This window comes from Lissotriton helveticus, chromosome 6 (assembly GCF_964261635.1).
Source record: "Lissotriton helveticus chromosome 6, aLisHel1.1, whole genome shotgun sequence".
Lineage (NCBI taxonomy): Eukaryota > Metazoa > Chordata > Amphibia > Caudata > Salamandridae > Lissotriton > Lissotriton helveticus.
The window spans coordinates 1636514633-1636530495 of record NC_136067.1 but is presented as its reverse complement, the minus strand read 5'-3'; the positions used below and the strand labels follow the sequence as shown (position 1 = coordinate 1636530495).

Here is a 15863-nt window from a genome sequence, read left to right as displayed (position 1 = left end):
CATTGATAACTGGAAAGTATATTCTAAATTGTTGCATGTTTTTTAAAATTTCAAGAGTTGGCTCGAGAGACTATTCAATCTGTTGACTAGTTTAGAACATTACTTAAACCACCTCTTAAAGTAGCAGAATCATCACTGGGTGTTGGTGTGCTAACATTTTCAATTGTGATATAATTCTGGAACAAATGTCTTCTTTATTTAATGACCTTTATTTTAAAGTTCATTGTGTTAACTTCACCAACTTATTTCCTTTTTCTACCTTCATGGCCGATGTCAGATAAAACAAAGTAATCAAAATGTTATCCCATAGAAGGTTTCCTTTGTAGGAGGGATACTGTCAAAGACATAGTGGTATGATTGAAGGCATTTCTAGACAATGTAGAAAAATGTCATTGTGCCTTCATTTTATAGCCTATGTTAGCTCTTAGAATCCTAGAAAATTTTGTATTAAAACATGTTTCTCTGTTAGAGACTACTAGCCACAGATTCCTTAACGTAGAATTATCCCCAGGCGTGAGGCTGGATCCGGAAAACTTTTCTGCCACAGCACCAGTGCGTGCCGGGGGGACGGCACCTCGTGACTCCGTCCTGACGTTGTCCGCATTCGTGGCGTCAGCGAGGAAACATAAGTCCCACCTCGGCGCGCTTACTTCAGTTTTTTCTCTTTCCGCGTGCAACGCGGATCCGGATTCTGTCCTGGCCTGTTTTCAGGCGTCGGTCTCACCCCATTCTCCTGGAGAGCACGTGGTGGCAGGAGTTGTCCCGGCGCCACAGAGGCCCACTCCGGCGCCGGTGGCGGATTCCACGGGGCCGTGCCGGCGTCTGGTTCTGGATTCGTCTCCTGAAGTCCCTTCTTCTCCAGAGGCCTGTCACCTGTTGGTGTGTTCCTCCCCGGAGACAGGGAGCCACGTTGGTGCCTTTTCACCGGCATCTTCTATGGAAGGCTCTTCGCGATCCCCACGGCCTAAGTCCTCGAACCCTTCTTTCCGTGGCTCGCGGCTGGCTTCTCCAGCGGCCTCTCTGCCCTCCCCTAGGGCCCCTCAGGTTCCCCATTCCTCTGTGGATCATCCTCTATTTCGGGGCTGGCCACTTCTCCTGGACTTGGGGATGGGCGACTTGAGGAATTACTTTCGCCTCCGCAGCGCCCTACTGAGGCCAGTGTTGCCTTTGTTAGGGCTATTTCCACGGCTGCTGGTATTCTGAGGGTGGGTGAACCTGTCGCTCCATTTCCTACTGATAACCTCTTGGGAGATTCTCCATCATGGCTCTGGTGGTCGGGAGTTGTTCCTCCCTTTTGAAGCATCACTCCATAATTCTCTTATGGGGGCGCCCTGCCACAGGCGATGCAGTGCCTCAGGTACTACTGCATCGCCATCGTCCTGCTCCTCACGACCCGGTCTGTCTTTCTTTCCACCCTTCTAATCAACGCGCTCTACTGCAAAATGCCTTTCCGTGTTTGCCTGTGGTGTTCTTTCCTCCGTCTCGGAAGGCCCGGTGGTTAGATTGGTGGTGGTAATGTCTTTCCTTCTTCCAGTGCTGCTTTGCGGGCGCTTAACACTTTGTGTGTGTTGACCAGGGCTACTTCCAGCCTGTGGGATTCTGTGGAGTCCCTTCTTTCTCATGTCTCTCATGAGGGTACCCGTGCTGATCTGCGGAGCCATGTGTTGGATGGTAGAGAGTTGGCCTCGTTTATTCTTTGTGCGGCTTTGGATGTTGCTGATGCTCTTGACCGTGCTATGGCCACTTCCGTGGCTCTCCGTCACCATGCTTGGCTACGCAATGCTATTTTTCCTGATAATATTAAAGTGCGTCTGGTCGACCTCCCTTTTGACGGGGTCCTTCTGTTTAACACTCATGCAGACTCTGCCATGCAGCTTCTTCTTGCGGGCTCCGTCCTCCTCCTCCTCCCCCTTCTTCTCCTCCTCAGTAGGTTGTTTTGCTGATCCTCTGGGTCTTGGTGGGAGGCGCTATCCCACTTGTGTCTACTTTTGGGTTTTGTGACCTTTACACTTTCTGTGAGGGCTACTGTGCCCTCTGGGTCCTTGGGTGGCCCTTCTCTTCAGTTGCCTGCTGGTTCAGCCCCCCTTTTTTGGTGATGAGGTGTTTTTGACTGATTATTAAGCCTTCTGTGGTTTCTGCCGCAGGCCTATGGTTTTTGTCCTCTGATGCGGGATTGTTTTTTCCCTGTAGGGTTCCCATGCTTTCTTGGGATGTGTTCTACCCTATGTGGGGTACATGTAGCTATTATATAGCCCTGTCTTACGCTTGGAGGATGTGGGCTCCCCCTTGCGGGTTCCTCGCCCCTCCTGGTGTTGCTGCATTACGATGGTGCAGTTTTTTGGTCCTTACTGGGGCATGGCTTGGCCATCTACGGTGTTGTGCTGCGGTGTTTTGCCTTTTGCCTGCCGTTTGCTCTGGTCCTCTGTCTGGTGTTTCTGGGGGAATTGTTTTCCTGTGTGACGGCCTGGTCCGTGAAAGTTAAGGGACCCCCTCTAATATACGTGGGTGTTGCTGTGGAACTTTGATGGACGGTGAAACTGTAGAATTTAGTACTTCCTTGAAGATATCAACAAAAATGCGATCTCACTGATTAGTTATGAAGTTCGGGAAGATGGCATCACAAGACTAACTGGCTGCCACTGCATATAAAAACAGATATCTCTCAGGAGATATTATGTAATGAAGAAGAAAAAACGCTTGTATTTGCGGAACCAGGACAGGATAGAAAGCGCCGCCCTGGTTAAGATATCGAAGTAGGAAACAAAGTTTGTGCTGACTAACTGCGACCCTGAGTGATTTTTCATATCTCCTGTGCTAAGACTTCTGAGCTGTAGGAGAACCCTGTTGGATAAGTAACCATTACTCTGAAGGAAGTGTTTAATTGTGGAGCAACGATAGGTCATATTAACGATGTAATAAGAGAAGAACCAGGGTGTAGAGAGCAAGTTTTGACATATCTGGCGGGTCCTGATGAAGGTGGCTCCTATTGTTGCCCTTTGCCACCAAAACGTGTTGACCAAGTCTATGTAAAATCCTACAGCTTATAGTGGACCCGTGTTGGGCACTAGACAAGAACCAACGGAACGTGTAAACTTGCACAGAAAGTTGAGGTGTGAATGTGTATTAAGTATGAATGTGTGGATTGATTGTGTTAGTTCTATACCTGGTTATGCATAGATCATTATATGAATTTGTGAATTATATATCATAGTTTTTTGTTATTAAACTGTGTATATAAGGAATGAACTGATGCATTTTTAATGAAAATAATGTGAAAAGAAATAAGAATGAAAACATAAATCTGAAAGAGACACGTTAGTATTAGATTCCTTACGTTAGAATATCCCCAGGCGTCAGACTGGATCAGGAAACTTTTGCGTAGCAGTACCCTTGCGCGTCGGTAGGCGTCGTCTGCGGCTCTGCGTCCGTCGTCGGCGCCGTGATGACGTCGTCGGAGTACTTAGACGCCGCCTCCGCATGCTGACGTCAGTTCTTCTTTTTTCCGCGCCAGCAAGCGCAGATCTGGAAAAAGCAGTAACCCTTAGTCAATTTTTGACTAACTTTTTGGATCATTTTTGATCATTTCTCGAAGTCTTACGACTCCAATCGGTGCCGTAGGGATGCCTGGCTTTAAGCACTGCGAGGATTGCGACCGCACGATGTTGGTCACGGATCCTCACCACCTGTGCCTAACTTGTCTAGGCGTCGACCACGATGACAAGGCCTGCTCCGACTGCCGGGCCCTCTCTTCGAAAGCCAGGCGGGAGCGGTCCCGCAGGCGACTCGAACTCCGGCAGTCGGTCCCGCGCCGCGAGAGGTCTCGGTCCCATGGGAGGTCGAGGGACAGGTCGCGGGCTCGGAGCCACCACAGTTCCGAGAGTAGGCCGCACTCCTCCGGGTCGAAGTCGTCGTCAGGTAAGAAGCACAAGAAGTCCAAGATGTGTCATCGCTCTTCGGACTCCCCCCGACGCTCGCGCGATGCGGCCGGGGGTTCGGGTGACACCACCCACGCGGCTCCGTCGGACTCGCGGGCGCCGCGTCCAGCTCCACACCCTCCGGTCCCTGGGGAAGACGCAGCGCCGGAGGAGATCGAGCGCTTCCTCATGGCAATGAGGAAACTCTCTCCTCTGACGGGCTCCGCGGCGCCTTCGGGCCCAGCGGACACGTCTGGGGCCTCTAGCGGGTCGGGGGCTTCGGCCCCGACGCCGTTGGGTGCTTCGGCCCCGACGCCGCCGACGCCTTCGGGCCCGGCACCGCAGGGCCCCACAATCCCGGCGCCTCCGGGCCCGGCGCCGCGGGACCCCGCTAGACCTTCTAAGGGATCTGGGTCGTCGCCGGTGGACCTTACGACCTCCCCGGCGTCGGACCATCAGGTGTCGCCGTCCCCTATGCCTCCTTCGTTCCTGTTCAGACGTCGGGACGGCCCCGATGGGCGCCGCTCTAGACGGCGCTTGGGGAGTTTCACTTCTATGAACAAGCCCCATTGATTGAGAACCCTGAGTATCAGGAGATGGGTGATAAAGGGGATTGGGAGGGGTCTGAGGACCCTCTGACCCGAGAGTGTCAGTCTCATGAGGACTGGGCAGGAGACCTTGGGGAGGCCAGTGGCCTGGACACCTCTCCAGATACTGGTTTTGTCTCCCCTCCTATCGTGGCTTCGGAGGAGGGGGCAACCTACAGTGTGGTGTTGATGAGGGCTGCCAAGGCCTTGGGCCTTGAGCTCCCCGTCGCGGCCGTGAGGACTAATCTCCTCGCCCTATCATGGACCTAAGGAACGTCAACGGCTTCCTCTGGAAGGAGCAGTTCAACCCGAGCAGCGGGTCCGGGATATTCAGGCTCTGATTCCCATCTTTCAGCCGTTATCCCGGGTCTCGGTCAGGTTGACGCTGCGGCTTCTGGGGCTGATGGCCTCCTGCATCCTGCTGATGCATCACGCCAGGTGGCGGACGCGGGCTCTGCAGTGGGACCTGAAGTTTCAGTGAGCCCAGCATCAGGGCAACCTATCCGACCACGTCCTGATCTCGGAGGGCACTGCGAGACAGCTGCAGTGGTGGCTCACGGACCGCGATTGGGTCAGCGGCAGATCCCTCTCCCTTCCCTAACCGGAGCACGTAGTTGTGACGGATGCGTCCCTCCAGGGCTGGGGAGGCCACAAGTGAGAGGCGGAGATCAGAGGCCTCTGGCTCCACATCAACCTGTTGGAGTTACGGGCGATTCGTCTAGCACTGAAAGCATTCCTCCCCTCTGTCCGGGGGAGTGTAGTGCAGGTGTTCACGGACAACACCACCGCCATGTGGTACTGCAACAAACAGGGCGGGGTGGGGTCGTGGACCCTTTGCCAGGAGGCTCTGCGCCTCTGGCAATGGCTGGAACGCCAGGGCGTGACCCTGGTAGCTCAACACCTGGCAGGTTCTCTGAACGCCAGGGCGGACGAGCTCAGCCGTCGGTGCATGATGGATCACGAAAGGCGTCTGAACTCGGACGTGGCGCAAGGCCTCTTTCAGCGATGGGGAGAGCCTTGGTTAGATCTATTCGCCACCGAAGAGAATGCGCAATGTCATCTGTTCTGCGCGTTGGAGTTTCCAAGGTGGCACTCGCTCGGAGACGCTTTTCGTCGCGAGTGGAGCTGCGGTGTACTGTACGCCTTTCCGCCTATACCACTTCTGCCCAGAGTGCTGAAGAAGATCAAGCGCGACCGGACCCAAGTCATCCTTGTGGCTCCGGACTGGGCACGAAGGTACTGGTATCCAGAGCTACTCAGTATGTCAGTCGATCCCCCGGTTCGTCTGCCTCTTCAGGAGGACCTTCTGTCGCAGCAGCAGGGGACGGTCCTCCGCCCGAACCTGTCCAGTCTCCACCTCCATGCTTGGAGATTGAGCGGCGACATTTGAGGCCATTTGACTTGCCTCCTGAAGTCTGTAACGTCATTCTGGCTGCCAGGCGTCCCTCCACTAAGTCGGTATACGCCTGCAGGTGGAACAGATTTGTGGCATGGTGCACAGCAAAGGCTGTGGATCCTCTTGCTGCCCCTCTTTCTGAGGTTCTCCTCTTCCTTCTTTCTCTTGCCCAGCAGGGCTCTGCTCTGGGCACTATCAAGGGCTATCTTTCTGCCCTTTCGGCCTTTCTGAGGCTGCCTGATCAACCTTCTTTGTTCAAGTCCCCTATTGTAAATAGATTTCTTAAGGGCATCACACACACGTTTCCTCCTGTTCCGTTTGTGATGCCTCAGTGGGACTTGAGCCTGGTTCTTACATTTCTGATGTGCGCTCCCTTTGAGCCACTTCACAACTGTCCTCTACGCCTTCTAACTCTGAAGACTGCTTTCCTGGTTGCCATCACCTCTGCCAGTAGAGTGAGTGAGCTCCAGGCCCTCTCTTGTACTCCACCTTTCCTTTCTGTCCATCCGGACAAAGTGGTGTTGCGTACTAAGCCATCTTTCCTGCCCAAGGTTGTCACGGCCTTCCACATCGGGCAGTCTATCACCTTGCCAACCTTCTTCCCGCCACCGCATCCCTCTAAAGAGGAAGAGCGGCTCCACCGTCTGGACCCAAAACGTGCGCTCTCATTTTACTTGGATCGCACACGCCAGTTCCGGGTGGATGACCAACTCTTTGTTGGTTACGTGGGCGCGAAGAAGGGGAAAGCGGTGCACAAGAGGACCATCTCTCGGTGGATCATCTTGTGTATCCAGGCATGCTACTCCTTGGCTAAAAAGGAGCCCCCTGTTGGATTGCGGGCTCACTCTACCCGAGCCACGGCGACTACAACTGCCCTGGGCCGGGGAGTGCCCTTACAAGACATCTGTCAGGCAGCCACGTGGGCATCGCTGCACACGTTTGCAAGACACTACTGCCTGGACAGCCAAGTCCGGAGGGATGGCTTCTTTGGCCGTTCTGTCCTCCAGGACTTTCTGGTGTGATTATTGGTTCGCAGACCCACCACCGGGGTTGGTATTGCTGGGGTATCTATTCTAAGGTAAGGAATCTAATACTAACGTGTCTCTTTCAGATGCACAAGTTACTACTTGTGTAACAATATATCTGTAAGAGACATTAGTTAGTATTAGATTCCTTACCGACCCACCCATCCTCCCCGTTCTGCGAACCGATATCTAGGGTTAGGGTTTACTTTCAGGGCCCTAGTTTCCATGGCACCAGTGTTGGTTTTTTGACATGGCTCTGCGTTTCTGGCGCGGAAAAGCTGTGTCTAAGAACTGACATCAGCACGCGGAGGCGGCGTCTAAGTACTCCGACGACGTCATCACGGCGCCAACGACACAGACGCCGAACGTGGAGCCGCAGAAGACGCCTACCGACGCGCAAGGGTACTGCTACGCAAAAGTTTCCGGATCCAGTCTGACGCCTGGGGATATTCTAAGGTAAGGAATCTAATACTAACTAATGTCTCTTACAGATATATCGTTACACAAGTAGTAACTTGTGCTTCAGCCACCTTTGTTGGCGGAGTGTACTTTTTGGCCGCTTACTAAGCCTTCTGTGGTTTCTGCCGCAGGTTTATAGTTTTTTTCTCTGATGCAGGATTTCTTCCCTAAGAGTGGTTCCCATAAAATTCTTGGGACATGTCATTCCCCACGTGGGGTACTTGTAGCTATTGTATAGCTCTGTCTTTTGCTGGGAGGGTGTGGACTCTCCTTGCGGGTTCTTGCCTTTCCTGGTGTCATTGTATTGCGCTGGTGCGGTTTCTTGGTCATTGCCTGGGCATAGCTGGTGCTGCTTCAGTTCTGGCTTTTTAGGTATTTGCTTTGTCGATTGACTGGCTTGGTATGCCATCTTCGGCATTGTGCTGTGGTGTTTTTCCCCTCCTGTCGGCCTGGTCCTCTGTCGGGTGTTCCGGGGAGATGCTTTCCTGTGTTGACGGCTGGGCCCACTATACTTGTTTCTCCTCCTATCTTCCGGCTGGTTGCTTGTTGGTGCCCAGCTGCGTCTGCCTGGACGATGTGGTCTGGACGTTTAGTTTTGTGGCGCTTGTCAGCGTCCAGCTGCGCCCGCCTGCTCTCTGGTCTACGGCCACGACCTTTGAGCGGGGCCTGGTGCCCCTGCTTCTTGTTTTACGGGATCCGTGTGGGACTATGTTTTTTCTTCTCCCACCTGCTTTATTATTGAGGCGCTGTTTTGTCTGGTCTGGTGACTTCCGGCTGTGATGGATTTGGCTGCCCTCTTCACTGGGTGTGTTCCCGTGGGGGGCTCTTGTTTTAGTTTCTACCCCTTCTCCTTGGAGTTTCTGGGTTGCTCTTCTTCCTCGGTACTCCTCTGTGTTGTCTGTGCCTCTGGGGCCTCCGGTGGGGTTCCCTGGTACATTGACTGCTGGCCTCCTTTCGTACTGCCCTTGCTTTCACCTGCTTGGTGAGTGGCTGCCTCTTTTGTCGTTAAAACACATCCCCTGTGGAGCCGGTGTCCTTCCACGATGTTGAGGTTCTCGTCTGCTTGGGGGGGGTGGGATTGGGGGGGGCTTTTTCCCTGTCCCTATGATTTGTCCCTGTTGGGGTCTTGTGTTCACCTGGAGAAGTCCTCTCGCAGACCCTCCTTCCCCTTTGTAATGGCCTCGGTATCTATTCTACGTTAAGGAATCTGCGGCTAGTAGTCTCTATCAGATGTACGAGTTACTTACCATCGGTAACGGTGTTTCTGATGGATACATCTGCCTGTGGATTCCTCACCTTATGAACATCCCCTGCGCCAGCATTCCGCGGAACTTTTTCGTAGCTCTCCGCGGCGACGAGGTTGTCACAGCTTCATGGCTCTGCATGATGTCACTGGAGCCATAAGAAGACCACGTTGGCGTGATGACGTCAGTTCCCTTTTTTCCGCTCTGTCGACGCTAAAGTTTTTTTTCCAGGAATCTCCATACTTCGTTTGGATACATTGTGTTTCTGATTGAATCGCTTCTTTCTTTGTCATGTCTGCTCCGATGAAGTCAGGGTTTATGCTTTGCAGAGAATGCGATAAACATATGTCGATTACAGACCCGCATAAGGATTACCTTTGGTGTTTGTCTTCAGACCATGACGTCGAGGGATGCTCATCGTGCAGGAAAATGAACTCAAAGGCGTTAAAGGAGCGGGAGGCCAAACTTTATAAGGCCAAGGTGAAAAAAGAAAAAAGAAGTCGAAAAAGATCAAAGTCAAGTTCTTCGGCGTCGCACGACTCCAAGAAGAAGCATAAGAAGAAGAGGAGACATGCTTCTCGAAGCCAGTCTTCGAAGTCTGTGGTATCGAGGTCGCCTTAGCCTGCTCATCGACGTCGGTATAACGACTTTGTTTCTCCTTCGCCTTTGGTGTCCCCTCAGGCGACTCCAGCTCATTCTCCTTTCTTATGTGGGTACTCCAGAGCAGGCAACCACGCCGAGATTCTCTCCACCGAATCCGGCTGATGATGATGAGGTTCCTTTGGCTCCAGCGGCTCCACCTGTGGCTCCAGCGGCTTCGATTCCTGAGGTACATCGATCGGATTCGGAATCGGCGTCTTACCCTCAGTTCCCTACGCCGGGTTATGATCCTTCACATTTTTTAAATGCGATGTATGGTTCTTTCACCAGTGCCTTGTACCCCCCTGGAGCACCTTCGGGTCCCATGGATCCGTTGGCTTATAATTTGGGTGTGCCTCATCAGTATCCTCAAGCCCCCTTTATGCTGTTTACGCCAGCGACGTCGTCCTGGTCCGGCTCTGAGGATGTCGAAGCCATATGGGCAGTCTCCGGCTCCATCCCGTGAAGTTACTGGGATTCGAATGGCGCCGGTTATGGATCATCTTTCGATGCACTCCTGGAGCCGTCAACGCCCCGTGTGGCGCCGACGCCGCAACCAAAGATGTTTTCGAGAAGAGAGGCGCAGAGGTTATTGGAAGAGGAGCAGTACCGGGATGAAGAGAGGGAGGAAGGAGAAGTGTATGACACAGAAGAGGTGTTTGAAGGCTTGTGTGAAGCAAGTGGCCTTGACACTTCCCCAGAGTGGGACTTTGTTTCTCAAAAGGCTTCTCCCTCTAAGGATGTTGCACCATATCATACAGTTATTAGGAAGGCTGCGGAACTTTTGGACTTGCAACTTCCTGTAGCAAATTAAGGTGAGGAATCCACAGGCATATTCTGTATCCACCAGAAAAAGCGTTACCTAAGGTAAGTAACTTGTTCATCTGTTAGAGACGATTTTAGCCGCAGATTCCTTCACGACCCGCCCTTCCTCCCTGTTTTGCGAGGATGCTTCTTTGGACTTCTGCACTTGCCTGCCTCCGGGTGGTTGTCTTCTGCGAGTGCCTTTTCTTACTCCCTCCCTAGGGGGATGCTAGTCTTGTTGTTTGCTCCATTATTTCCCTTCTGGGGATTGGTTGATGATTTCATGGGTGCTTCTGCACCTCTGTACCCTGTTCTCCAGTGTGGGGTCTGCTCGTGCTCTTCTTCCTTTCATTGATTGCACTTATGACTCCTCTGCCGTCATTGGGGTTGAGTTATCTTGGCTAGATAGCTCTTTTCAGGAGCTGTCTCTCCCTGCTGGCGTTGTCTGGGGGTGAATTGTCGTTTCTCTTCTGTTCTGGCCTTGATCCCCTTCGCTATTCTGGGCTGTGGTTGCAGACTTCTCCGTCTGCTGTCCAATTTTTCACATGCTTCCTGCCCCCAAGGAGGCTGGAGTATTTGTTTGCAGGCTTGCCTGCAGTAGCTGTGCTCTGTTCTTTTCTTCCATGACTTGGTGCTGTTTCTCACCATTTGGTTCTTCCCTTTCTGTGTAGCTGATTTTTTTGCACACTGTTCCAGTATTCTCTCAGTTTTTGTTTGTGATGGCTCCGCATTGTGGCACGGAAAAGTTCTCCGAAGAAAACTGACGTAGGCGCACCTGGGTGGGAGTTATGTATCCTCGCTGACGGCGCCAACGCGGACAACATCAGAGCGGAATCAAGTGGTGCTGTCCCCCCAGCGCGCAGAGATGCTGTGGCAAGAAAGTTTTCCGGATCCAGTCTCACGCCTGGGGATAATTCTACGTTAAGGAATCTGCGGCTACAATCGTCTCTACTAAATACACCGTTACCCAAGGTAAGTAACTCGTACTTCTCGGACCCTGTCCATTAATTTAATGGAATAATTTGATTGGTCTGTAATGGCAGATTTCCCAAACTATTTTGGTAAGCTAACAGCAAACCGACAATCTGTCACTGTCCGCACAAGTTGCATTTTAAACTATGAAGATAACTAATAATGTTCAGCTCTTTGGTTAGCAACATTGTTTCTCTTCTTTCTGTTCCAGTCGACTTTACGTTCTTCAGGGTGGCTTGGCACAACAGGAATGGAGAGCATCAGAGCTGTTACACCGATTGTTGAAGTATCTTGAACCAAAACTAACCCAAGTTTACAAAAACGTCAGAGAAAGGATAGGAAGGTTTGTATTTGTAGTGCTAAACTTTTGTTTACTATATTTTAAGCTCAAATGAGGTTCATATACAATTTACGATTACGTTTTAATGTCTTAGCAGCTTTGAAGGTAGTAGGATTTACACAAGGCTTATCATTAGTACATCAATTTTGGAACTGTATTGCAGAATCATTGCTAAATCCGGATGAAGTAAAGCACCCTTTGTTTGAACAGAGCAAAACCCGAGCTTCTATAATGTATTACTGCATATGATAGAGACTTCTAGCTGCAGATTCCTTACCTTGGAAGTTCCCATGCGTCTGAATGGATTCAGAAACATATTTTCATGAGCAGTTCCCCTGCGTGCCGTCTGGTGGCTCCGTTGGGTTCTGTATGGCATCCTATGCACCGATGTGACGTCTCGGTCACCTATATAGGGACTGTAGGAAGGTGGATATCTGACTATGGTTACCCCCAACTTTTTTTGCCTGGTGTTTTGCTGGTTTTTGACTTAGTTGGCCTGGGATCCTGCTATTCAGGGCCCCAGGCTTCCTGCTCTCTCTGTTAAAATGGACTCCATGTACCCTAGGTACATATCCAATTGGTACTGGGCCCCTTTATCAGTTCCTGTACAGTATACCTTAGGTATCCAGGGCATAGGTGTACCCAGGGCCTACCAGGGGCTGAAGCATGTATTATGCCACCCCTGGCTGGCCATCTAAATCTGACACAACTGGCTGTGGATATAGTATACCCTTTGCTGTGGATATAGTATACCTATATCTAACCCTAAAATGGACACACATATATTCAGTCACTCCTATGGAAGGCCTTATCAATCCTGAAGGCAGAGTGCTTGGAATTATGTGAGATGGTGCTCTAGCATGAGCTGAGCCCGTTTGCAGCTTGCGGAACCAAGTCCCAATAGCTGTTCCATGATAACGCTATACCATATACTCTTAAGTGCATTATCAACCTTGCGGTTAAATGCTAACTCTGGTATAACATTATCAAAACATGTCGAGTAAGGTGTCATACGATTTGGAATACTACCCCCTCGCCAATTCTGGCGACGGGGGTAGCATTCCACCCTTCTAGAGGGACACGACATGTATGTAACTGTGAACCCCGGTTAAAGTTAACTCGAGCCTCCGCAATTTTGAACAATAATTTTGGTGGGCATTGCTCTTTTTTGCCTCCTGGTCACCTCCAGGAGGCATAGACTCTGTCCCCTCTGCTTACAGTTTATCCTCATCAAGAATCCACCCTTTGATTCCACCAGACTCTTGCAGTTCTCTAGTGGCATCTTTTTCAAAGTTCGCGACTGTGGACTACAGCAGTTTCCAACGTCACTTCACACCTATGCACCCGGCTTCCCTGGTGTAGGTATCCTGGAACCGGGGTATCTACAGGTGGGGTGAATCTACAATCTTCTGTATTCCACTGTGTTTCCTCGGGGTCCACTGGGAAGGGTCCTTCTTAACTGCAACCGCCACTTTCCTGTTGACTTCCATTGGACACGCAGCTGTGTTTCAATTCTGTACACAGCCTCCATGGGGTTCCTGGATACTTACCTTGGGTGGTTCCTTGTGTCCCCAGCTCCTCGGAGTCTCATAATCCAAGTCCCTACTTCGCATTCCACTTTTTTTGTATATGGTTTGGTCTCGATCTGGAGACCACTGTATTTTGGGCTTACTTACCTTAATGCTGTGTATTTGTGTTGATATCTCCGGGTAGGAGATACACCAATGTGTTAGTGAGAGTTGTGTAATACATAGACATATTTTTACATATACACTGTGTGATTCTTTTTTGTTTAACCTACACTACATGATTAAAGTGGTAAAACAAGCTGCTTAAGACTCTTTAAATATAAAACTGAAGGCTGCTCTCTAAAGCTACCACTTTGAGGGCTTTCTATGGTTATCAAAGACCACTAAAGCCACCATAAGGCATAAGGGTTGCATGGATTAGTAAAAGGTGCATCACTTAAATAAGTGTGCACTATATACTAAGCCAGCCTCATTGAAGCTCCAACTGCAGAGCATGCATACGCCAACGGGCCAGTGTCACAAGCAGGATGCAAGAGTCTATGAGGCCCAGAAGCCTCAGAATCAGTATCAGTATCACATAAATCCAGGATAGAATCTGAAATATCGGTATCATAGTCTGAATATCCTGGACTCGCCTTACAAGAGGCTAGGTCTGAAACTGCACTGTGTCCAGAACAGCTTCGATGAAAGGGAAAGTCTGAGAGGGAGTCAGGTGTTGATAGTGAACCCCAGGGAATGCTCGAAATCTGCCGTAGTATGGAGGAGGGATACAACAGCCCGGGGCGAGCCCACCCTTAACAGCCAGTCATTAAGATAAGGTTAAACTGGCACCCCTGATCTATGCAGATGAGCTGCAACAACCACCATTACCTCAGTGAACACCCATGGGACGGTGGTGAGGCCAAAGGGGAGCACAGTGAACTGAAAGGGCCCGTGCCCCACTGTAAACCGCAGGTAAGTCCTGTGGGCAGGCAGGACAGGAATGTGGAAACATGCCTCTTGCAATTCCAATACTACCATCTAGTCTCCTAGATCCATGTCAGAGAGGACCTGCACAAAAATGAGCATCTTGAATTTCTCCTTCTTGAGGAAGAAATTGAGAGCGCAGGTCGAGGATAGTATGAAAGCCTCCGTAATTCTTGGGCACCAGAAAGTAGCAGGACTAGCAACAACGACCCACTGCCGTCAGCACTCTCTCTATGACTCCTTTGGCCAGAAGATCCATCTCTTCCTGGCAGAGAAGAGATAGGTGGTCCTCCATCAGCCTGCCATAGGTAGGTGGCATGGAGGGAGGTGTAGTCTCTAAGAGGAGGGAGTAGCCCCTTCCCACAATCCGCATAGTCCCCATGTCCATCACCTGCCAGTGGGGCAGGCGATGGGGAATCCTGCTGCCCACTGGGTGCCCATGATGCTACACAGTTATAGGAAAAACAGGAGGGGACCCATAAACCGAGTTGGGATGGGTATACTGTGTAAACAAAAACAATTCCCAACAGGTATTATTGAGAGACAATTTCAATTGTGCATGCCTGAAGGCATTACTGAGAACAGAAACAAGGAGTCAGAAGGATTTTAGAGGAACGGTGGTATTATTCACCAAGGACAAGGGCATTCAACATATGTTTACAGTTTTCAACAGCACTGTAAAGATTAGATCTTGTGACAACCCAGTGGCACTTGGTGCAAGGTGCTATATACAGTTTCTGTGAAGTGGAAGTGCAAGTGCTTAAAAACAGCATTGGTGGCGCATAGAATGTGGTATATGCATCAATTACAGCTTCAATTATAATAAAACAAGTTACAGTCACTTGAGAAAATTATTTTCTTGTAGAAAGCTGAAAGTGTCATATGCGTCATTTGATTCAAGCTGTGTGGTCGACGGCGTTTCGATCCCCTTGAGTCGGGATCGTCATCAGGACGGGGTTGTTCTTAATGAATACAGTGCTGTGGACATGGAAGGGTAATGGTGAGGGTGGTAGGTGGAAATGGCGAGAGCGGGTAGGCGTGGGTGGGGGGAGGGGAGGTAGTGCGGGGGTGAGGGCGCACTCGGGAGGACTAAGGGGCAAGGTATATAGTGTTTAGGGCAGGGTGAAGGTAGTGGTGGCCGCAGAGGGTGGGGTGATATTTGGGGGTGCCTAATGTGAAGGGTAGGTCTGTTTATTTGAGTGGGGTCGTGTTCCACAAGGCAAAAGGAAATTAACTTACAAAAACCAGGCAGGGATGCGTGGCTTACAGCTTACGGAATGAATGCGTGCTGGTCACTGGAAGGAAAAAGGCAATTATTAGGTACAGGACGCATAGGTAACTGGTAGGTACCAGACCCGCGCTGGGGGTGTCAGTACCTGGTAGCGTCTTGTCCTGGGACTGCTCACGTGGTTGGGCAGCTCCTGAAAAGGAAGACAAGGGGTGTGTGGTCACTAAGACGGAGAAGTACCCATGATCGAACTCGAGGAGCGTGATTAGGCGTGCAGCCGGAGGCCGACGGCGAGACTCTTACCTTGGAAGAGGAGGGGCACAGAGGGCAATTGCTCATCTGGCGTGGCTGTACGGCACTTAATGCAGCGGCAGACCGCGTCTTCTCTGGGTCTTAGAAATTATACCAGCTATCGCGCGGTGGAGGCGGGGTAGGGGGCGTGTGTCTGGGGGCGGGATCTGCAGGTGAATGCAGAGGTGTCGCGGAGTCATTGGTGAGAGTGAGGGCGGGGGGCGGGGAGTCGGTAGGGCGGTGAAGGGTTACTGGGGCAACCAGAATAATCAGGAAGTTACAGAACTCGAGTCGGCGCATTGGGGAATGCGCGTCTGGGAAGGTCCAGGGAGTGGGAGCCAAGTGCATGTATGGGAGAAGCGTAAATTGTGCCAAGAAAACATGACAAATTGAAAACTATGTACATTGGACGCAAGGTGATGCAAACATGAGAAAATCAGAAATGTTGGCAAAATGAAATACAAGACAT

At 51.0% G+C, this 15863-nt stretch overlaps 1 protein-coding gene across 2 annotated transcripts in view; it reads left to right on the top strand.

Moving 5' to 3' along the window:
• PSME4 (proteasome activator subunit 4) overlaps window positions 1-15863 on the top strand; it is a 1411622-nt gene that overhangs the window by 993617 nt on the left and 402142 nt on the right. For both annotated transcript variants that reach the window (XM_078649478.1, XM_078649477.1), the window contains one exon: window positions 11252-11383. In XM_078649478.1, coding sequence (XP_078505604.1) covers window positions 11252-11383 — 132 coding nt within the window. The remainder of the gene's footprint in view (window positions 1-11251; window positions 11384-15863) is intronic.